Below are 25,103 nucleotides of genomic sequence, written 5' to 3' on the forward strand. Positions count from 1 at the left end.
CTGACAGTAAACGCTGCGTTGAATGTAGATGTTTGGTTCGTCTTCCTGTTCCCATCCACCTCGGGTATTCCACTTTTTTCTTTCGTTCTGAAAAGGCGATGTCGGTATTGCTGAGTGTATCCATGGCTCCTCTCCCCAACCCCCCGCCATGTGCTTTGATAACCTCAGAAATGACTTAAGAATGAAACTCAAACACAAACACAAAAGAAGATGGCACGTCAAACTCTCTTACATGAACGATTGGTTGATTAAATGCTTTATAACTCGTCCCGTAACATGTCCAGTCTGTTGCCCTCCTGATGATGATCACGGCGGGAGTGGAATTGACAACAAAAATTGGCATTTGGAGATCCAAGATGTGTGTGTTTTTTTTTGTTCATTATCTAAAAGCTACTTTGAACACACACAAGACCAGAACAGTTCTTAATCTGGTCCCTTAAGTCTTTAGACTGGGGATCCTTCCTTTCCCCCTGGCCAAGAAATAATAAAAAAAAAAAGGCAATTGCTCTTCGGTGCATTGAAGTTCGTTTTGACGGTTTGTTGCAGAAAACTATAGCAACTAGCCCTAAGGAAATGTTACAGCCAATCAGTTCCAAGGAAAAAAAAGTCTTCAGATGATTTCCAATTTGGGTGGGTGGATTTAATGTTGCTTTTTGTCTAAGTTTCAACTGCGCCGCTCCTGCTGTTTAAATGCTTTGTGTGTGCAGGATCAAACAGGCTCGACTTGTGGCCTGCTTCGACGCACACACGCTTTACACACACACACACACACACATGCACACACAAACACACACACCTGCTGTTATGACTGACTTTAGCGTGATACACAGTTCTGCTTTTGTCAGCCAGCGCCTTAAGGCTTTCAACTCAGCCGTACTCCCTCAAACACACGCGAAATTAGAAAACTTCAATCATTTTGGTCTTGTGGTTTCGTTTCTTTGCCCTGCACCACCCCCCACACCCCCCACACAACCCCACACACCCCATTCAAATGCCCCCCGCCCACCCCCCCACCCCCCCGTCCCGTTCTTGGATGCTGCACCCCCTTCCCAAGGCAGCCTGGCGTTGCGACATCGATGGGACGGCCGTTGCTAGGAGATGAAGAGCGAGGCGAGAAGGAGCATCGTGATGGTGAGGAGAAGGCGGTCGCGGGACGGACTGCTGCCGCTAACGCTCTTCTCCAGCTTCGGTACGAATGTGTTGTAGTCGTCTGGAAAAGACAATAACAAGAGGGGAATTGGATAAATTTGTTCATGCGCGTTTCACAGGACGCAGTAACAGCACTGGCCAAAAGGGGGCAGTATTTAAAAGACTGACAGAAACAAGGAATTGGACCATAATACACAGCCTGACCCCCCCCCAAAAAAAGACGGATTATGGATTTAACTATCTGTTCTGGGGTTGCTGCAGTCGGTCAGGTCTAGGTTCAGCAACACTATGCGCCCAAAGAATGAGACCAGAACATCATGAATGACCAGGTTATTCCATCAATCGATTTCTTCTTCCCTGATGGCACAGGATTCGTCAGGTTCATGTTGTGAAAGAGTGGCTCAGGAGCATGAGACACCATTCTAACACATGAGTGGCCACCACAGAGTTCAGATCTTAACCCCGTTGAGAATCTTTGGGATGTGCTGGAGAAGGCTTGGCGCAGTGGACACACTCTCCCATCATCAATGCAAGACCTTGGTGAAAAAATAATGCAACACTGGATCTTTTGCCATTGCAGAAGCTTGATGTCATGAAACAATGCCACAGCGAATGTAATATTAAAGCGTGTTTTCTTGTGGCGACTTTAGTTGTTGGTCGGACAGTGGATTATGGCCAACTTTAAGACAATTAATTAAGTATTATTTAATTATTATATATTTATGATTACTTGAGATCACTGTGGAGCTGCTTTTTTAATTTCCTTGTGCATTTGTACAATGACAATAGAGGGATTCTGATTCTGATTAACAAGTGGACACTCGCTGGACATTTATATGACATTGTGTTGATAGAGTTTGAACCTTGCTGTTTGCAATGTTAGCAATACATCTTGGCCTGAATAAAAAACTCCCATTAGTTACATGTATGTGTCCTATGCAATTTGGAAATAGAGATTTTCGTGTTTATTTGTTTCTGCTGGTTCTTGGTTTGGTTAGGAATTGTTACTGAGCACGAGAATCCGTTGTTTTTTTTTAGGAAATGCTCCAGGATTCATTGAGTCGATTCTTGACAGGGACATGGGAACTTAAATGCTTGTTCATATTTGTGCAAAACGACAAATACACATTAACATAAAGTCATACTAGCCAGAACTATGCATGCAATGCCTGGGTGAAAGTCTGTGCAGCACTTCTTGCTTTTACAAAGTATTCCCATTGTTCTTCATAATGGGAAGTACAGTAAAATGATGTACCCAAACTTTAGTTCTTACTTCCACTGATAAAACAATGCAGCAAGAGTTGTCCTGCCATTTTAAATCGTTCCAATTGTGCTGATAAAGTGGCACATTCTTTGTCTGACACCCCCCCACACACAGAACACAGTCACTTTGTACACTATTACACCCACTATGAGCCTGTGCATCTACTGGTGACCTAAAAATAACCCTTTTCATTTGAGCTAGACAGCAGAGTGAACAAAACACACCGCCTTCTGTAACCAGACGGTGCCTCACACAACACGCGCACCTAGACACGCCCGAAACGCTGAGTTGATACATGACATAGACAGATGAACTCATTGGCTGATCACTGTAGTCTGTTTTAGGGGCATCTGGGTTTAAAAAAGGAGGGGGTAATCTGTTCTGCTGCTTCTCACGGTGGGATTTTTGCAGCTGCTGGCGGGTCATACTGTCGGGAAATGGTTTGGTGACACCTGGTTTGAAAGATGGTTCGTGCTGGTAGATACTCTTCCCAGCAAGACTGTGCTAAGTGTGCAATGAGTGAAATTTACCCCAAACCTACGCTTCAGCTAATATCACCACTATAAAATGTTTGTTTTTTGTTTGTGCCATATTTTTTGACATAAAAAAAGACAAAAATGTGACAAAAAAGAGACAAAAATTTGACGAAAAAGTGGCAAAAAATGTAGGGGAAAAAAAGACAAAAATGTGCTGAAAAAAAGACAAAGATGTGACGAAAAAAATACCAAAATGTGACAAAAAAAAGACTAAAATTTGACTAAAATAATTTAAAATGTGCTGAAAAATATACAAAAATGTGATGAAAAAAAATGTGATAAAAATGTGACAAAAAAAAGACAAAAATGTGACAAAAAATTTGCTGAAAAAAGACAAAAATGTGCTGAAAAAAAGACAAAAATGTGCTGAAAAAAAGACAAAAATGTGACGAAAAAAGACTAAAATTTGACTAAAAAAACTAAAATGTGACAAAAAATATACCAAAATGTGATGAAAAAAATGTGGCGGAAAAAAAGACAAAAATGTGATGCAAAAGTGGCAAAAATGTGATGATAAAAAAAAGAAGGCGGTAGGCTAGCCTGTAGCCTGTAGCCTGTAAGAAGTAGAACTGGAGAAAATGTGCTCTGTTCAATTGGGGGTTAAGAGATTAACATCTATAAAGACTATTATTGTATTAGATGGCTATAAATAAAATGATAAGTAAAAAGGGTCACTACATTTGCTTGATTGAAGGGCCTCTTGTGGTACTTTTGAAGAGGGGGTTCAGATACCACTTTTATAGACCGTCTTCAGGGCGATCAGGATTTGTTTTCATTCTATCCTGCCATATCTCACACAGGGATATTTGCAGCTGCTGACGGGTCACACTGTGGGATAATAGCAGCGTGACACCTGGCTTTAAAGATGGTCCGGTATATGCTCTGCCCTGGCTCTCTAATGAGGTCCGTGCTGCAGAGAAGCCCAGGTTAAATGCTTTGACCGCGGTGTAACTCGGATTGCAGCGGGAGGTCAGGACACCGCGGGGCTGAAGCTGACAGTGGAATGTGCCAGCAGACAGGAGGAAATCTTGCACAACTGGTTAAAGACTGTGGCTCGGGCTAATAGGGCCAAAACACGTCTGCACACTGAGATCTGCTGTCACGAACTGTCAAACAAACATGATTACACACAGGCAAATAATGGAGCGACTTTCTATTCAAAAGAATAATAGCTGAATATGGTAAGAACGAAGGACAATTGTGCACGATGTAATAATAACCTGTCTTAATCTTGTGCTGCTAAATAGGCACCTAGGACTTAGTATGTTTTGTAAAGAAGTGTCTTTCACCTAATGCTTAAGCAGCCAAGAGCAGGTAGTGGAAAATGCAGATAAAGGATTTGCACTTAACACACGAATAGGATTACCTTGTAAAGTCAGATTTTAGTGTTGATTCAAAGGACAAAACACTGTTTAAATGTAATTGTTTTTCATTGTTTTGTTATGTTAAGCAGTTGTTAAACCATACGCGTCTAGAAAATGCTTTCGGTTGCAAAACAAATGGAAGATTTCCCAATATATTATGTAACATGAATGTACAATGAATGTTCAATTAAAGTGATAATAAATATGCATTGAATGTGTCATGCGTTCACATATGCCAAGATCCCCCATGTGCTTTTGGCCAGAGAAGAATTCATTTGCAAAAACAGACAAATGTATTTGATAAAGATCAGTGGAGGCTTATAATTTATAGCGTTTAACAGACAAATGTCTTTCAGGGCAATGTAAATAATTATAAGTTTGTGCTCAAGCTTTAATTAATAATAATGGCTTACATTTGTATTATGCTTGACAGGCTTCTCCAAGCGCCACACTTGTCGTTATTCATTAACTCCTCACACTCCGTGGTGGTAAAGCCATATTGACAGCTGCACAGGAGTAAGACTGATGGAGCCGGGATTTGAACCACTTATGACTTATACTCGAACCACTGAGCCAGAGACAGAAAGTAAATAACAAAGTTGTCTGTCTTAACAAATTACTATGTAAGAGGGTAACTTGTTGTGATATAGTAAATAAATTGAACTGAATACTTTACTGAACTTTAACACTGCTATAATGTTCATGGTTATAGAAATGTCCAGTTTAAAACAAGATCTTTGCTCTTCAAAATTGCAGATCAGGGCCAATATTATGCCTCCACTGCCTTTTACTGTCTGCTCATGCATAGATGTGGGGGTTCAGATATCATATCATCTTTATTTTTGTGCCCTTTACAGTATTTGGCCACGATAATAGCCATTGTGCATCCAAAGAGTTTGAAATCCTAGACTTACATTAAGATTATTGCATCTATTCCGCAGTGTTCTGTGGCCGAAACCTTATGCAGACACTGTCACTTAAAGGACTGATGATCGCGACAATAAAAGCCACTTTAGAAAAGTTTCTGATTTCTGCCTAATGTCCGGAGCTGACCGTCAGCTACGGAAATCTGATCCCACAAAAGTAAATGTCCTCGCACTGAAGCTAATCACATGCTAACACCAGCCCATGTGTGTGTTAATGTAATGTAATAGCCTATTCAAGCACAATGTTAAAATACATGCCCAAATGTATCCAGGCTTTTCAACATTCCCAAGCCGTCTGCTGGAACCACTGGGGTGTGATTTACATTAAGTAAGCCTACAAACAATAACTTCTGATGCTCAATATGCAAAGATGATCAAATATATATAAGAGTTGGACCTTTAAAGGTAACAACAACCTAAGTGTGTGCCTTCCGATGTTCTACAATTAAAGCTGTAACTTGTAGCGTACGGTCTGACATCATGTTTCTGTTCATTTCACAGCTCCCCCAGGTTTCCTCACTTCCTCGAGCCACGTGGGACTTCCTATTAATTGAATTGGTAGCACAGTGGTACAGGTGAGAGAGACTCAGAGGAGCCGAGGTAATTTGTGTTCTGTTATTGCGACTGTAATTCACCCAATATTATCAACAGATGCACGAGGCGTTTAACCTAATACTCTCTGCTCCCGGCTTTTCATTTGACATCTGCTCACTGTAGCAGCTTTGACTTACCTCCCAGGAGACGGCTGCCAATTTTTTAAATATAATTAGGCTATTACTATACATACATTGGTGGAAGGTATAAAGAAAATTAATCAAAGACAAAACGAAGCCTATAATTTTACATTGATATAACTTGATATAAACTGTGTACTTGTGTGTGTACTTGTGGTATAGTAGCAGTAAGTCAAGTTTCTTTATAAAGCAGAGGCTGGGACAGTAGCATGGAGCTCGGTCCCTATGTCAAATTCCCATTAATTTAATCCATTTTCTTATCCAGGGGAGGAGAGGTGGCTATACTGACCATAGCCCAAATATTTAAAGGCACACTGCGTAACATTTTAGACTCGATACAAAACACGCTCCTAATGACCATCTAAGAATGGATTTCAATGAAGACTATAGGACTGCTTTAGACTACTTCTAGGACTGTTTGTGATCAGACCTTGGAAGCTAAGCAGGGAAGGGCCTGGTCGGTGCTTGGAAGGGAGACGGTTTGGTAACACGAGGAAGCCTGGCGAATGGAGTGAGTGAGTGGTTGGTTGGTGGTGGTTGGAGGGGCCGATGGCGCAGACCGGTTGCCTCGCTGCCGTCAGTCTACCCCAGGGCAGCACCAAGTATGGAATGAATGAATAATGCAATGTAAGGGTCTTTGGGTGTCCAGAAAAGCGCTATATAAAACTAATGCATTATTATTATAGGGCTGGGTACCGTTACATTTTTCCTGATACTGGTATTTTTCTGATACCTGAACGATCGATACACTGCCAAAAGAGAATATCAAGCATTTGCTTAAATGAGTCGAGGAAATGTATCATTTAGACTTTTTTCCTGATCAGACCAAGTTAACTTTGCTAGTTTAAGGACATTTCAGACCACTTTAAAAGAGACTAGATACAAGTTGGTCATTTTTATGCTCTCTACTGCCACTTCAGGTCTCACACGTAACTGCAGCTTCTGTATTAAGCTCGTGCATGACGGCACTTCGGCCCTGAATTGACAGTGCAGGATTTTAGAGGCAGTTTTGGTGAACAGGTCTGAGCTCATTGCTCATGGCTGGAACATGTAGGGGGAGGAAAATACTTAATTTTAACATTTTTAAACTCTGCATATTCCCTTCAAAGTAAATCTTGCTTGAAATAAGAAAGTAAAATTGCCAATAAGACCAATTGTCTTACCCCATTGGCAAAGAAAATTGTTTGAAATAAGGACAAAAGGTATTGAAATGAAACAGAAACATCTCAGAACAAGTGAAATAATGTAGGACAAATGTCAAACTAAATTTTAACTAGACAAAACAACTCAAACACAAAACAACACATTTTTATTATTATGCTCAAATTGAGTTGAGACATTTATACAAATCTAGTTAATTCCTTTTTGCAGTGTACCTATACTATTTGTCATATTGAACCATAAAACAGAACATTAATGTTAATGTATTCCATCAAATACTATTCCTTTTAAATTTGTTTGAGCTGAAACAACCAAGTAACTTCCTTTAATGCTGTCCCTGGACCCGACAGGCATCAAAGGTTGATCTCTAAAGAGGATATTATTTTTTCCTGTATCTGCTTTTGTTACTTTTATTTTATCAATACCAGTAGTACCTAAACTTTTTTTCCCTTCAAAATTAAAAACTCATACTCTTCAATCAGAGTAAATCATGAAGTTTATGTTGCCGTGGTAATCGAAGACTTCACGATTAGCTCAGCCATTGATTATCTACAAACTAATTAAATGGCACACAGATGGTATCATATTAAACTGTGAGTATCTGTTTGGCGAAAAATAGACAAAAAAGCGGAGGGAAAACTCAATTTCACACATCAAAAGGTGAATAAACCACATTTGAGTAGTTTCCCCTTCGCTGCCTTCCATCCTCGCCGTAAAACGCCAGGGAGAAGAGCTGATGGGATGAGGGGAGATGACAGAGAGATGGCAGAGAAAAACTCATTTGACCTGGGGCTATTTGCAGCGTGCAGTCGTTGTGATGACTCCCCTTATGACGCCCGCAAAAGCTGACAAATTTATTACCCAGGATCCACTGCTCCTGCACCGATTAACAGCGCCATATTTTAGCGGTTACCTCAGACCCGAGTGTGAACGCTCGACAGGCTGCGGGCCCAAACCCACATGTCTGCACCAAACTGCCGCCAGCGAACCCCGCAAAGCTCGCTATTTTTACATTTTACCTCAGATAAAACTCATTATTGTTCTACAGTCAATTACATTTCCAGTTGCTCTTTACAGTTCTGCACAATTATATAATAATAACATGGTGGAAATATTATTATTACCCAGATACTTCAGGCTTTATGGCTAGAATGAACAATTAATAACGTCTCGTTTTTTTTTTTTTACACATTTAGCAGATGTCATGATTCAGCCCAGTGTCATGAGCAGGCCTGACGTGAGCAGCATATGCACCTGATATTTGCCAAAAGAGGCACATTAGCAGGACTATCTATAGATGTTAAATGTTCTTATAAATTCTTGAAGAGAGCAGTCAGAAAACTTAGTGGCCGTCTGCAGCACGTGGAAGTGTGAGCGTCTCATGAATATGCATGAGGTTGTTCAGCAATAGCAGCCTGCCAAGCCAGCTGGGGATGTGAGGGTGTCTCTTTTGTAGATGGTCACTTTTGATCTTCTCATAAACAGGTCAGTGTGCCTCTCCCTCAGTCTGGGAGACTGGGTGCATTTAACTGAGAGGTAAATGCAAAGAGGGCAGTCTAGACCAGTGATTCTCAACAGGTGGGTCAGGACCTAAAAGTGGGAACTCTTTTTTGTGGGGAGCGAAAACCCCCCAGAAAACGTTTCTGTCAATATTAGAAACACTACCCAGCTCTATTACTAGTATTGCTATTTAATTGTTTTTTATCATGATTTTCACTTTTTAGACTAAAATACAGTATTTTATGTTACGTATAACAAATTCATTTCTGTTTTGGGTTGCGGCTTGTGATTTGAGTTCAGAAGCCAAACCACTTGAGAACCACTGGTCAGGGGTTCCCAAACTTTTCAGGCCGAAACCCCCAATATTACACAACCAGTAAAATGTAGTTAATGCACTGCTAATACTGACATTTTTTTTATTATAGTATGTTTATTTTATTTTTATACTTTTTGCCCCCTAAAGTTTTTGGTAGTCATTGTATATAAAATACCTCTATCTACTATTTCATTGTTTGCACATTACCTGTCTATTCTGCACACCCTGAGTGTTTTTCTCGAGAGCCGAATGCAACAAGTGAATTACTCCATTGTGAGATCAGCTTATCTTATCATAGCATTTATAATAATTGAAGGTGCAAAACATTTAAAATCTAGTTAAATAATGTTAATTGTTATACTGTATGACATGTGGCTTAATTTCACAACAATATGTTTGTTTTCAATCAAAAATACATAAAATTCAATGTCAGCAATATAAAAAATATCATTTCAAAATCACTGTTGCCCTCACTTCAGTGTCCCAACCGGACCACAAAATTATTGAATTTAAATTGCAGTTCAAATGATTGAACGTCCTCCTGCTATTTTTTGGGAATATCAGTGAAACAGAGGACGAAATATCCCTTCTCCATGGGAGATCTAATTGTATGTATAATATATATACATATAAAATATTTAAGTTGTCTCTCAAATGTAAAAGCTTCTGTTTAAAAGTACCATATACTGTGTGAATTCAATCTTGATGTTAATTGATCAATTGCAAATCGAATCGCAATAATAATACTTGAAAGTGTAATTAGATATAGTATATACTCACCGTATCTTTTTACAGCGTCTTTAAGTATGATTTTTTTTTATCGACTTAATAGGCAAGTTCATTGATCACCTGCTGCAGATGGGCTTCAATTATAAATGTAAAATATCTGGACATGGCCCTCTTTTGGCTGACGTTGAAGAGCTACTAAAAGTGCCCACACTGTGAATAGATTCTTCCTCGTCCACAAACCTCCATGTCAAAGCCGTAGTACATGATATATATTCTATAAATACTTGCACAGTAGTAGGTAGGGATCACATTGTTGGAGTAACGAATCAGGCATTTCTCTCACAATGATGCTCTTCCGAGGACAATCAAACGTGCTATTGTTATTTTCTTTGTTTGTTTGAAGACGTCAATCATGCTTCTGCAATTTCATGACAATTATGTGACTCACCGATATCGTCAATTTTGAGGCCTGGCCTGAGCGTGTAGTCTGCTTCTGTAGGCTCTGGCTCATCGTGTGCGTCAGAAGCTGAGGGGAAGACAGAAAAAGACATCGGGTCACTTTAATTACATCTACACGTCTTCTACAGCGAGGGTGTAAAGGGTTAAGTAAAATCGCCCCCGAGTGGACAGAACGAGGGCTGTGTGTGAAAGAGGAGACAGGGAGAGAGAGAGGTTAGTAGTATGGAAGTTAAAAGGACCGGACAGGCCAAGGATCAAAGTGAGAGTGTACGTGGGCGTGTATGTAGAATGCAGGACGAGGCAGAGGGGGTATCTGTACATATACATAGCTGTGACCACTGACCGCATAAAGCAATAAATGAATACTGACAAGAAGCGCAGGAGAGATGAGGCTCAGAGAGAGGCCGAGCGCCTTCAAAGATGCTCTTTCTGGAGCAGAGGGGAACAGACATGATGGGATCAAGAGAGAAAATGCCAAAAGGGGAAAGGCCACCGTATTCATAACAGTATTTAGATTGGACTGTGCATATAGGCGGCAGGAAGTCCCAGGACAGTATGCCATGGTCACCCATCAAAAAGGCAGAAGGGACTCACCCGTCGAACAGCAGACGTACACTCGTAGCCTCAGGCAGCTGCGGCCGTGGTGATGTGTGGGCGTGGCTAAGCACAAATACAAAAAAAGATGGCATGATTTTTGACAGTTGAAATATTTTTAGCAAACGTTTTATAAATGTGTGTGGCACTGAATTTGATGTTGGTCAAGCTCATAATGATCATTTTCTCACAGTTGTTAAGCCGACAAATACATCTGTAAAAAGGCAATACACCTGAATCTTTTCTAGTAGTGGAACAAATTTAGTTTTGCCTTCCTTTAACGTATAGTAAACTTAAAACACTGTCCATCTCATTACAATCACTTATCACTTTCATGAACTCTCTGGGTGGTTTACGAGCATTTCTGTGACAATGACCCAGAAAATTGTGAAATGTGGCTATAAACAAATTTAGAAAAGTTAGGAATGAGTTCGGACACAACTAACATATTCATTTAGTGGCTTCCTCTTTCATTGTTTAGGATTTTGATCAATCCTAACACAGTAGTACAAGACGGTACAATATACACAAAAAGCTGAGCTAAATAATTTTACTACACTAACAAATGTCCTAAGCTAAATCCAGCTAAATAATTTAACAACAGAGTTCGGGAAATTCCATTGTTACCGTGGAGATCCGCCATCTTTGCAGCTGTTAGCATACATCCGCTAGCTGCTGAGTTACTGCTGGTAAATACTAATACATCGTGGTGTCCAAATAGTTTAATGTGAACAATAACTCCAGTATTTTAACTTTTAAAATCTCCATTAATTTATAATTGCTGCTAATCCCATGATGCTTAGCGATATGACATCACATTCCCGAACTCTATACAAGCAACTGACACTACTAACACTATACAATTATCTATAATACAAAGCGCTATGCTAAACAATCCACCTAAATGCTATGCTAACAATACGCAAACCTGGACATCGATGTAAACACTCGCTTGCTATTCCAACTCCAACTCGCCACGAGGCGTGCGCGAGACTGGGGTTTAATATCCCACAGCGGCAACAGACGTCAGATACCACGACTGACATCAGAAGTCACGCCTACTCCAATAGTGCCGCCAAATTCAAAAATCAAATGCAGTACAGACATTTCGCCTCACTGACGGTTTTAGGCAGAAAAGTTCAACTTTTTATTTATTTGCACTAAATTGCCAAAATTATGATCAGGATATGTAGACAACATGTGGCCATACTTTACCCTTGCTCTGCCCAATCCCGTCAGCCCTGGGAAGCTAAGCAGGGAAGGGCCTGGCAGGACTTGGACGAGAGACCGTTTGGGAACACCAGGAAGCCTAGCGAATGTAGTGAGTGAGTGGTGGTGGTGGTCGGAGGGGCCGATGGCGCAGACTGGTTGCCTCGCTTCTGTCAGTCTACCCCAGGGCAGCTGTGGCTACAATAGTAGTACCACCACCGAGTATGGAGTGAACGAATAGTGCAATGTAAAGCGTCTTTGAGTGTCCAGAAAAGCGCTATATAAAACCAATGCATTATTATTATTATTAACACTATTGGACACTCATTTATACTGTTTATCAGCAAAAAAATTTAATTGAGGGCAAGTCGTCCTTAAGTTCTATACATTTTATGCATTTCTAAAACTCTTTGAAATTGACAGCCGCCCTTCCATCCAGCTCATTCTATGCCACATTAAGTTTTCATATTCTCGAGCGTTTATAGTTGGACCACAGGTGTGCAGTATAACGCTGTACAATATTAAACAGTGTCTTTTCACACACCTGTGCACGAGCGTATTAGCCAGAACGCACTTCGCGCAGCACTGGAGGTACACATCTTCCTCATCTGACACATCATCAGTTATAAAATTTATGACACAAGGTCAGATTTTTCTCACACAATTTGAATGGGGGGGTGTTTCTTGTTCTGCACATCATTGTGATGCTCTTGTTCGCGTTCCTCCTGCGTACTGAAAGTACTCACAGATGTAGTAGTACTCCTGCCCCACGTTGAACTCGTAGCCCAGGGAGAAGGCGCTGTACCTCTGGAACTTCTCAGAGAACTTGATGGGGGCGTGGGGCGCGTGGGGGCGGTTGCACTCCCACCTCTTAAAGCCCAGCTGTGGGTCGCAGGTGCGGTATCCACGGTAACTGACCATGTACAGGACGTACTGCTCGCTGGTGCCCACCATCCGCGTGCTGTCGTTATAGTGCGGGCAGTAGATGTCAAGGTAGTCGTTGACGTTCACCTGCATCGTGTAGCCCTCCCGCCGCAAACTGGAGACACAGACAAGGGGAAGATAACGGTTACTTCATCTATTTTATACTGGCATGTGGAGTATTGTAAAAGTTAATAGAGAAATGATATTGCATTTTAGTTAACTGTACAACGGGGAAGCAGGATTTATCAGGGTGTACACAATCCAATTAAAAAGTAAAGTTAACCAAAGCTTTTGTAGTGGGTTATTAACCTCGTATTTTCTCCTGTTCTTGAAAAAAGCGGAAAGACGTCAAAAATTAGTGAGTGATGCGTATGTGACAAAAACACACGACAGAAACGTGACAGAAACATGCCAGAAAAGCAACTATGACACAATTAAAAACGCATCTACAACGTGATGGAAAAGCAACACAAAGGTGTCAGTAAATTTGTCAAAAAGCTCCAAATACACGACTAAAATGTGACAAAAAAAACGACAATAAATGTTAATGCTAAAAAAGCATTAAAAAAGAGACAAAAACACAACGAAAAGGTGATTAATATGCAACAAAAAACATGACAAAAACGTGCCGGGAAAATGATAAAAAGGAACAAAAGTGCGATAAACACAAGGTCATGGGAACCCAGGGTGCTGAGGGAGCTACAACACTCCCTGGTGGATCATTTACACATTACAGGCAATATCAAATAAACAGGAAATGAGCACAGGAATAGCATTTTTGGGGACAATCTTGTCTCTCAGCACCGCCTAGCCAAAATATCTTCCCACAGCCCTGGACAAACACATGCCAGAAAAGCAATGATAAAAAAGGAACTAAAATGTGACAATCGCTAGGCCGTGGGAACCCAGGGTGCTGAGGGAGCTACAACACCCCCTGGTGGATCATTTACGCATTACAGTACAGGCAATATCAAATAAACAGGAAATGAGCACAGAAATAGCATTTTTGGGGAAATCTGGTCTCTCAGCACCGCCTGGCCCTGGACAAACGTGACAAAAACGCAGTCTTATATTGGCCCATAGGCTGTAAGCTCTAGTCGAGAAGCTTTTAGATTTGGGTGAAGCCGAACTGGATTAAATGTGCTCGGTCAAACCAAATCAGTATTGTGTGCAGTGTGGCTTTGACAATACAAAAACTGACTGTCGAGCGACTAAATATTGCAAAGGTACAGATGAATGTGTTGTTCCATGTGTCAAACGGCACTGACTGCAAAATATGTGACAAGGTCGATTTTCAGCAGATGAAAAAGCAAAAAAAGATGCTTCCAACACGCAAATCCACTTACGCAGTCATGTGCAAACTAATGCGTAACAGCAGAACGACGCATTGTCTAAAACCTGTGTCCACTTTTCAGCAAAGTTGCATCGTCGTCTTGTGCAACTTTGTACTTGGACAAACCACCCCTCTGTCCTTCATCTTATTTACCCACACAGCAGATGTGTTTGAACCGGTTTGAGCGTGTATTTGCTGCATATACAGAGCATCCAGCTTTAGCTTTTAAACCCCAGGGCCAGTGTCAGCGCGGCAAACGTCCCCTAACCCCAGCGCTCGTACATCAACCTGAGACGCAACAAGTCACTCGTCAACATCCGACCGGCCACATTTCTCTGCTCTCCCCCAAAAACCCATACATCAACATCAAGCCCAAAAAAGACCGGCCCTGACAAGAGGATAAGGCGAGTTCATGTCTGGGACTCTATTACTATATATGTGTGTGTGTGGAATGCATTGTCTTCCCAGGTCCCCAAAGCCATCACTTCAGACACGTGTGACAAAAACGGGTTGTAAATCATGTACAAGCCAATGAACACTGGGCAAAGACATGTATGCTTTATGAACAGATCCAACGTGATATAAGAAAGGACAAGTTAGTGTGAGGTTTTAGACCAGTGGTTCTCAACCTGGGGGTCGCGAGACAAATTTGGGGGGTCGCCAGATCGTTTAGATAAAATATACATATTTTAATTAGCATTAAAATGCTATTATTATTATTGTAGCATGTGCTTGCTATTTTACCAGAGTGCCATTATTTGTTTGATGAATTTTATTTCAGCCATTTGTTTTTTTTCATTGGTTTTTAAGAATTATGTAGGCTAATGTTCCGATTTCACACGGTGTGACCCTGGCGAGGGCTCACGAATCCCTTTACCTGTTATAATGGGGTCGCGGCTCCAAAAGGTTGAGAACCACTGTTTTAGACGATTGCAATGATGTGAAAACTACAGAAATGATATTTAGAGATAAATGATGTAAACCCCACTAAAAAATAGTGACATAAATGCAAAGAAATTACAGAAAAGTGACAAAAAAGCGACAAAAACGCATCAAAAATGTGACCAAAATGCGGCGACAATGGGATAAAAAAGTATCACTTTTGTAGGTCTTAGCTTTCAAATGAGGCATTGCACTGCTGCTCTCCAGTTGAGAAGCTTTTCAATTTGGGTAAAGCCGAAGTAGAGAGCACTCGGGAGATAAGAGTAGAGCAGGGTGATATGGCGATATAAAATAGAAATATCACAATCACGATATATCTGACGATACAATTAACAATAGTCAAATTACTTCAAAATCCCAGCCTTACGCCCATTGGGGAGATTAATTCAGTGATATTTCATTCATTTCATTTTTTGTTTTATTTTGTTTACGGCATACTTATTTCATGATCTACTCAAGCTCTACAAACGCGACAAAAAAAAGACAAAGACAACGGGATAACAAAGGTAACTATCACTTTTGTAGGTCTTAGCTTTCAAATTAGGCATTACACTGCTGCTCTCACAGTCACAAGCTTTTAGATTTGGGTAAAGCAGAAGCAGAAAACTATGCGCTCAGTTCAGGCAGAGGTTAAGAAGTTTAAAGTTTAGGTCATGTGCCGGTTCTGGCAAAATGATGAATGTCTCCCTCATTTCCTGCTTAAAGTGCATATGACAGGTTTTAATGCTTTTGAAAATATGACTTGTTTAGAAGAATAACATCAGTTGCATAATTATCATTTTATTTCAGTGAAGCAGCAATGTCAATGAAGAAATGTTGGGCAGAAAATATTTTTTATTTTATTTTTAAGCTGTTGACAGGAAGTGACAGGTTAGGTAAATTTCCATAGCAGTTTGACTCATTTCCCTTTGACATAACATAGTTGGCATGGCAACAGTTTAAAATTGTTTACCTTCTCTTAAGTCACTTCCTGTCGGTGTCCAATAAGGAAGTGAAACTATAAACATCACTAAAATGGCCTTAATCTTAAGCAAAATCTTAAGTATAATTGTGTTAACTATGTTTTAGCAAAAAATGTGTCTAATGTGTCGCACACACTTTAACTTTCTTGTCTTGCCCACGGGACACAGACGGTATTTACAGGAAATGCAGAGGATTTGGGATTTTTTAATCTGATTTAAACATGTAGGAGAAAGGAATTTCAGTCTGGCCTGTGTCTCTGTCAAGTAGTGATGCCAAGGTGCCACATGAGGGCGCCAGTGTGCCATCATGACACCCCTTGAGCTGCCTTTGCCAGTTCTAGGTCATGTCTCCAGGGAGATTATTATTCAATTATTAAATAAAGATCGAAACCCTGCTTGCGATGTCTCCGGCTCCTCATCACAGCTTTGCCTCAGTCCTTTCCTGCGCGTGATTACTCTCCCCTCTCTGACAAACATAACTGGAAAGATTAATTTGTCCTCCTTTTTTTTTTCTTTTTTTTTGCACTTTTATTGCATCACATACATAAGTCTGCAGATTTACAGGCATAAGTTCTATAAAAAGTACGTCAAGCTTTGAGGAAACTATTTATAGTGTAAATACGAGAAAAAAAAAACGACTACAAGGGAGGTGTGGATGCAAATGGAGTAAAAAAATACATAAATAAATAGCAGTTTGAAGATGCCAAAGAAAACATGAAGAGATAGAGGGCAAAAAAAAAGGAAAGAAAATGAAAAACTAGAGGGAGGGCAGCTCAGAGCATCTACGGTAATCAAAAAGCAAAATCGCATCCCGGAGATAAAAAAAACAAAACAAGAGCACAAGTGTGTACAAGAAAATCTAGGTGTGACATGAAAGCGTATCAAATTAATCTGCCAACCTATTATCTTTGAGAGTGTGATCTCCGAGATTTCGTGAACAGGCGCAAACACAAAGAGGAGATTGTGGAAAAAAACCTAGGGCTGAATCCAATAATGTGATTCGTACAATGGGTTTTGAGAGGGTTCATAATGTAGGTTTGAAACAATGGAGATAAGACCAATATATAACTGTAAGTGTAAGGAAACTCTTATAACACCACCTGAACTGAGCGCGTTTTCTCCATTTTGGCTTTACCCAAATCTAAAAGCTTCGTGTGTATAAAGTGTCAAAATGACAACGGAAACGAGGATGAAAATTTAGTTTAAAAAAGTGACGAAGAAGCAGCAAAAACATGATTAAGAAGTGATGAAAAAGCAAAAAAAAAAGCCACAAAAACGTGCTGGAAAAGCAACAATAACACAATTAGATAGCGACATAAAAGCCCTGAAAACATGACAAAAACGCTTATAAAATGTGACACGGGTTTTGTGGGTCTTAGCTTTCAAACGAGGCGTCACCCTGTTGCTCTCCTGGTACAAAGCCTTTAGATTTGGGTAAAGCTGAAGTGGAGAAAATGCGCTTGGTTAAGGCGGGGGCAAAGCCTGGTGAAAGATAATTTAGGCCTGTCACGATAACAAATTTGAAGTTTGATACATTGAGGCAAAAAAATCGCGTTAAACGATATTATTGACTCTGACGATACTCGATACTGTCAACTCTCAGGCATAAAAACCTTTCTTCTAAAAGCGCATCATCATATCCTAAAATACCACACAAGCTGCAATAAACATGAAATATAATGTCACTTCAGTTTGAAATCAAAGTTTTACAAAGAAAAAATGTAAAATATCGAGCCCAAAAATATATAGTTCATCTGTTATTTATTGAACGATATGTTGATATAGTAATTCATTCAGTTTTCAGGTTTTGGGCCAAATTGGTCTCTGAACATATAAGCTTTCACCTGGAAAAAAATATACCTATATTCTTCACAATAACATGTTTAAATATTGCGCTGATCCAATGTTTCCCCATAGCTTTATAAAGGAAAACGTCATTTCAAGGGCCTTTCTCTCAAAACGCATTTTTCTCTCATTGTGGCGACACTATGTCCATATCAGTGGCACCTGAAGACTTAACCTGAACTATATTTTTCAGATTTTTTCAGATTTTTTAATAACTAATTCCTAGTATGATTTATTGAGTTTTGAATGTCAAAAAATAAGGAGAAAATGTAATATTTACTGTTTTTTCCACTAAAAAACAGCTTATATTAAAACTAAACAAGATATCCAAAATCCCCTCTGAAAAAGTCTTGCTAACTCATTCATCAATAAAATGAAAGCATAAATTTGAATGTAGCTCAATCCGTTATTCAGATTTCATCGCCGAAAAGATGGAACATTTTGGGCATTTTTAGGCATAAAGCACCTTATTTTTTATACAAAAAACATAAAATGACAGAAAACTTGCAAAATATTTTTTCTCACATTTATGCCAGTAATCTACAGCAAAAGTTTCAAATTAATATCTGTAAATTTAAAAAATGTCCCTATTCGCCTGCAGCGTCTCGCCTTTTTTGCGATTAACAATATTATTGAAGACCTGAAACGAACTGCAAACAATGTGCGTCTATCAACATATCTCCAGTAACACGAGTCGAAATAAAGAAACACACTAAGCTTAAGTTGTTGAAGTATTGCAAAACAGAGTAAAGTAAATAGTAAAAAAAAAAACGCAATAAAATCTGAGCCCATAAATATACTGTTTTGCACAAGTCGATATAGTCATTATTGTGACAGGCCTGTTATTAAATTGTAGCTGATAAAGTTGAGCAGCGAGAACAGGATCTGCTTCAACATACTTTGTTTTTTACTGTAGGTTCATTCACGAAAACCTGTGTCACAGTTGCTATGGTAACGCAGGAAAGTCAGCACCGACAGACGTATGTTTACATTACAGACGGCATCTATTATCGCGGTAAAAAAGAAACGATTACAGCAGTAGGTAGTAAATGTGATTGTGTGTTTGCTTTGCTGCTTTTATTGCTTTCCCGGGGAAAAGAACAGAACGTACAACATGCGCTGACGTTCATAAAGTTTAGAAAACAGAGGTTACGACACAACAATGAGCAGCATTTCAGGAATTACTGTATGTTCTCTCAGTACTGTGCGTCATGCATAATCACTCCAGCAGCAGCAGACGAACCCGGGTGAGATCCACCAGAGACGAGATGATGGACGGAGAAAGACTGGTGGATTTATGGGATGAGACGTGGGCTAGTCGGGGTTAAGGAGCTGCACGGTCTGCCCACATGGGACTGGAGTGAGGAGGGGAAAGAGAGAGCGAGTGAGAGAGTTAAGGGGGGGGGTACTATCCAGCTAAGAGCGAGATCAAAGTGGACTGGGATCAATGTCACTACAGTAAAAAGGCAGATGGAGGCAGCGCGTCCGCAGCCTGTATAAATCAGTGGACAGCCGCATAATGCTACACAGTTACCCTCTGCCCGGCGATCATCTACCGGAGCTGCGCGTCAATAAAACACTCCCGACATAAGTCCCTTTTTGTAACCGGAGCCACACGAGCTTATCCCGCTCATCCCGGGTCTTTGTGGGGGAAGAAGACAGACTTTGTAAGGAGAATTTGTGACTTTGTCTTTTGAAAACTCCACCAGATACCTACAACGATCGTCTTTGAAGCGCTTTGGATCAATGCCCGCGGAGGCTTTAGGGGCGTAAGAAATCTATACTCCAGTCGACTAGAGCATTTTTATTTTTGCAGTTCGAGCTTCTATGTTACTACTGTTACTACTACTACAGCAGCTATGACAGGAAGATATTTAATCTCAATGTAATTAGCAAAGTTAGTCCAAATACAATCTCAGTTGTTTCTAAACATCGTAAGGCCCCGAGGAGACGAGATGTTTAGTTATTTGCGAAGGTCTTTGCTATTGAGGGACTGAATTGAACTTGCAAATCCAATCCAATTGCGTTTACTCCTCGACCTGTACTGTGGGGCTGGACGATATGGCAAAAAATATATATATTCGTAAATCAATTTGATTTCATAATTTCAAACTACGTAAATAAGTAAACTAAGTAATACATGTAGCTGATTCATGAAATGAGACATATAGTGTGGTTCACAATGTTTAGATTTCCACTGATTTTTGTAGAGAGTATGAAAACTGTATATTTTTTTGAAACCTTATGGTATAAACAAAGAGAAAAACAGTGTTTCCATTTGCCCTTTATTTTGTCATTTTGTCATTTGGTAAAATTGTGCAATTACACAATTTTGCCATTAAAGTAAATGAGGAGTTCTGGTCATCGCTATGGCAACTCCATGCAACAAATGACAAGGATTTCATATACTTTTTTTATTGTAACGACCAAATTGAATTTTCTGCCAAATTTTGTAAATTTCCGCTAAACTATGTTTTTTACTCCTCATATAAATGTTATCAAGCCTTTTTGTTTGTTTTTTAACATATTCCAGCAAATGGAAACATTGTCTTGGTGATTGCTTTTTTAATAAAGCTTTCAAAAATATTGCAAAAAAAAGTTTAAAAATGTAAAAAAAATATGTATTTTCCTCCCCTTACATGTTCCAACAATTTCCTTATGTGTAGAATGAGACTTATTCACCACAACTGCCTCTAAAATCCTGCACTGTCACTCAAAAAGTTGTTAATTCGGGTCTAAAGTGCCGTCATGCGCGAGATTAATATAGAAGCTGCAGTTGCGCATAAGACCTGAGGTGGCAGTAGTGAGTACAAAATGACTTGCATCTAGTCCCTTTAAGCTAAAAAACAACAACAAATGCATTCCTTCTATATAATTTAACACACACAGATCTTCCATCATCTTGTCCAAACTCCAAAACTAGGTCCTGCTTCTTTTTCTTCATTCCATTTCTAGAAGTAAAATCAGGTATAGCTCCTTTAAGTTTAGGTCCATGCTCATTTCCGTCTATTTTTGCTCATACAACCTCTTAAACCCTTCTAAATACGAGCCCAGTCTAACTGTGCCACTGTGGTCGGAAAACTTGTATAAGTAAAGAAGCAATCTCTAAAATAATAACACTCTCACAGCACTTACTTGGTCTAAATTGCCCGAGCAACTTTCCACCTCAGACCAACTTTATTGGAAACAGCGGATCGCGGAGGCCAGTCTTTGTAATTAGTCAGTTGAAACTTTAAGACCATTGTCAAAGAAAGCTGGGCTTGTAAAGTGGCTGTCTGAACGCTCTCAGGTGGCAACAGTTATTAAACCACACTCTCAATGGTTAATTAAAGCCTTTTAGTATGACAGGTCAGCAAACAGGAGCCATGTCCCGGTACGGCCGTGAGAGAGGGAACCATGGAAACAGAAGTTAAAGCACAATAAGGCAGGAAGCAGCGCCGGTGGGAGGTGGAGGTTAGCGGTCCTAACAGTCAAGACCCAGGGCTGCGAAAAACCAACATTTCAGCAAACTATTATCCAGACCGACGTTTGCAAATGCACACGGATTAATGAGTAGATCTTTGCTAAAGTTTTAGAGAGGAACTGCAGAGAAGTACTGCAACACTTTGCAATAGCTACACACAGTATTTCTAAATAATGCGTTTATCAAACATTTATAAAGCATTCATCATTCACTAATCATTTATACACACATAAGTAGATGTTGTATGCGTTGCCGTAGTAACACTGTGCATCGTCCCTGCGTCTGGTTGGAATAGTTAAGGATTGTCGTCATGAATCACTTTTTTATACCAATAAATGAATTCTAATAATGAGAATTCTTTGTGAGGTTTTATAAATAATGAAGAATTTACCAAAGCTTGCTAAATACTTTATCCCAGCGGTTTGTTTTTTCTCGCAATCTGGTTGTTAAAAATTTATTTGTGTTTGTGTTCTTGTGGTTAATCTGACCAGTGTAACTTTTAAATCTTGGGGATATATTTTTAATCAGTAGCCCACAAACAACTTAACCTGTTACCTGCCACCTGAGGGATAGGGTTAGCAATTATGCTTATTCAAACCTCAAAGCGTATTGACTGGAGAGCTTACAGCCGCTATGCCACTGTGACACCTTATTTGAAAGCCAAGACCTTCTAGCTTCTGTGTGAGTGAAACACAACTTACCCCACATTTGCCGTTTCTAACCCTAATCCCTGACCCGAGCAGGTTAAAGCTTTTGAGGTCGCCCTCTGCTCTAAAAAACTGGTGACCCCTGGTGTAAACGGTTTTGATTGTGTTTCCAAAACTGCTTTATTCAACACTTCTGATTAGCATGAAAATCTCAGAAAAAAAGTTTGTTTTTGTTTTGTTTCTTCTGGAAACATCTGGTAAAGATCGATCACCGACCACTGGAATGTGTGATGTCGCAACTCACTGAAGGCACACTGTAAAGCTGTAAAGCTTAAAGGGGCTGGATGCAAGTTCGCCATTTCATACTCACTACTGCCACCTCAGGCCATATGTGTAACTGCACCTTCTATATTAAGCTCATGCATGACGGCAATTTGGACCGAAGTGACACCTTTCTGAGTGACAGTGCAGGATTTTAGAGGCAGTTGTGGTGAACAGGTCTGGGCTCATTCTACACATTAGGACATGGCTGGAACATGTACGGGGAGGAAAATACATATTTTTAACATTTTTAAACTCCCTATAGTCCCTTTAACTAAAGCATTTAAACACTTTACCATATACCATGTACCAGGTATCTCCAACCAGTAACTCGCCAAGCCTCTCCAAGTAGCTCGCCAAAGACTTTCTACATCTCTACACGCTTCATAACTCAAATTTAAGATGCGTTTTCTGTTTGTTCTGGACATGCTGAACACAATCTGTGAACAGTTGGTTTAATATAGTGAAGTATAAGGACTAAACTCAAGTCACTTTCTTTGAAATACCACCTTGGCGAGTAAATCGTCTGGGTGTCAAGTGTTTTTGAACATAAGTAGCTCTCCAATGCTCATATTGTGTAGCTCATTGGGTAAAAAAGGTTAGAGACCCCTATACGCTATAGAATATACTAGTTTAGTTGTTTTTCAATTTTATACTGTAAAATCTACAATCTGGTTGGAAAAGAATATATATTTTTTTCTCTCTTTTTTTGTCTTTCGGTTTGCAATGAATGGAGTCAATATTTATTGACTAGGTTCGGGAGCGGGACTACGGCTCAACCTATCACACTTTGCACACCAACCACTCATGCTTTCACCTAACCACGCCTCTTATTACTCAGGAGCCATTATATGCCAAGCCAAGCCTCGTCATCTCAGTTTGTTTGAAACTGTCGACCCCACGCGCCCTCCCTTCATGTTTGTTCCATTTCAGCAATGATTCTCCTGCTTAGAAGGGGGGTCCCGAATAGCTGGGTTCATCCGAGACGGAGCCCCCACCCACAGTCTCGCCCAGTTTCCCTCCACACTAACCTTGTGAATAAAATCTTAATTGCACTTTGTTGTGGCGTGGTCCTTGCTAGTGAATAAAACATTTTTTTATTTTTTTTAAGTCATTCGCATTAATATTTGAGAGAAAACTGAAATATGAACAGCCGATCTTATACAACAATAATATGCACTTCAGATCATACAGCAGGGTTTAAAAAGGAAGAAAGGAGTGCTTTGTTGTTTGCAAAGAATATTGTACTGCCTAAATAAATGTCTTTCTTTTGCTATTTCATTCAAATTGCACACATCCCAGCTCTCAAACTTTTCCAAAACTTTACTTTTATACTCAGCAACAAAGGATCTGCAAATACGGCTTGATGATTTGCCTACATTCTAATACGACGTGATTGAAGGTATGAAATTTGACCCATTTCTTAGCCCGGCGGTGCTTTTAAGTTTTGCTCTTGCTAACTGCTCACCCTGTGGTCCGGAGGCAGCGGGCGGTTGATTGGCAGCGTTCAGAAATGTGCCAAAAGTAGCATGCATGGCCCGCTTTAAAATCAAGGTTAAAGAAATCAGAGGAGACGTCGCTGATGGGCACCAGGTTGTGACTGGATTAGGCCCTGTCCAGCCGCGTTACAAATGATTGCCAATCAGGACATAAAAAGCCCCCGCGCCTCCCGGGACGGCACGGCCTAATCCCCGCTCACTTCTGTACAGGAGATGCCGTAACAGTGTTGGGGATGACTCCAATCAGCCGGCACATAATTGAACCGCTGCCCTGCTGAATGTGAGGCTGCCGAGGATCCTCACGTCGATGAGGACCGAGACAGAGAGACGGACTACAGAAGGCTGACTTTAGAGAGGCCTTGTTAGCAAGCGCTGTGTCTGTAGTGCAGCAATCAGACAGGAGCTATAGTGGACGAGAGGCTGCCTCAGAGAAAAGGCTCACAACAAACCGCTGTCCACTTGTTTACCACGGCTATAGCATTACTGGGGATGTAACGAGTCATTCATATCAATAGATGTTTCTTTTGTTTTAACATCTGCATTTTTGTCCTTGTAGCAAACTGTAACCGTTTCAGTAAGAGAACTTTATATTACAAAAAAAATGACAGATATGAAGCAAAGCAAACATTTTGAGACCTGTATTTATTTACCAAACCTTTTTTTTTTTTTTTGCAGTTTGAACATAATACTACCATTTAGGACTCATTTTACAGTGCAGTTTTTATCCTTTGCTTTCTGCTCAGTTTCAGTCATTGATAAATTGGTAACTTTATCAAATGATTATCGATTAACTGTTAACCACCACCCCCCAAAAACAAAAACAAACAAAAACATCAAGGTCGACCAGTATATCGGGACGATATTTTGGTATTTTTCAGTATCGGATATCGGCCGATCTAATACCGCATTGGAAAGCGCTAATTCAGAGCTATAAAATGAACCCTGGACCTCCGGGACCTCAGGGAAACTGATAAGCATTGTGATGAAAAATGGTTTAAGTTTTTATAGATTTATGTTGCAGACTTTTTTTTAGACTTTTGCTTCTAATTTTGGAATAATAAGAGACATATTTTTCCCCCCGTAGTGCCTACTATACAGAAATGTTTTTTTTTTTTTAAATAAATCAGCCCTATACTCCTAATAAAGCGCCCCCGGCTGTCTCTGCTCAACACTGACAGATTTTTACCATTTATACACAGGATTATAAACAAGACATTTGTAAAAAT

General features: G+C 40.0%; 1 protein-coding gene across 1 annotated transcript in view; it reads right to left on the reverse strand.

Annotated features, from left to right (window-relative positions):
* Positions 1 to 1,014: 1,014 nt before the first annotated feature.
* efna3b (ephrin-A3b) overlaps positions 1,015 to 25,103 on the reverse strand; it is a 95,154-nt gene continuing 71,065 nt past the window's right edge. The window contains exons 2-5 of the mRNA XM_079560946.1: positions 12,688 to 12,980; positions 10,733 to 10,798; positions 10,128 to 10,205; positions 1,015 to 1,210 (exon numbers count right to left, since the gene is read on the reverse strand). Coding sequence (XP_079417072.1) covers positions 1,092 to 1,210; positions 10,128 to 10,205; positions 10,733 to 10,798; positions 12,688 to 12,980 — 556 coding nt within the window. The 3' untranslated portion in view covers positions 1,015 to 1,091. The remainder of the gene's footprint in view (positions 1,211 to 10,127; positions 10,206 to 10,732; positions 10,799 to 12,687; positions 12,981 to 25,103) is intronic.

The sequence above is a fragment of the Gobius niger genome, assembly GCF_951799975.1.
Source record: "Gobius niger genome assembly, chromosome: 8".
In the NCBI taxonomy this organism is placed as follows: Eukaryota; Metazoa; Chordata; class Actinopteri; order Gobiiformes; family Gobiidae; genus Gobius; species Gobius niger.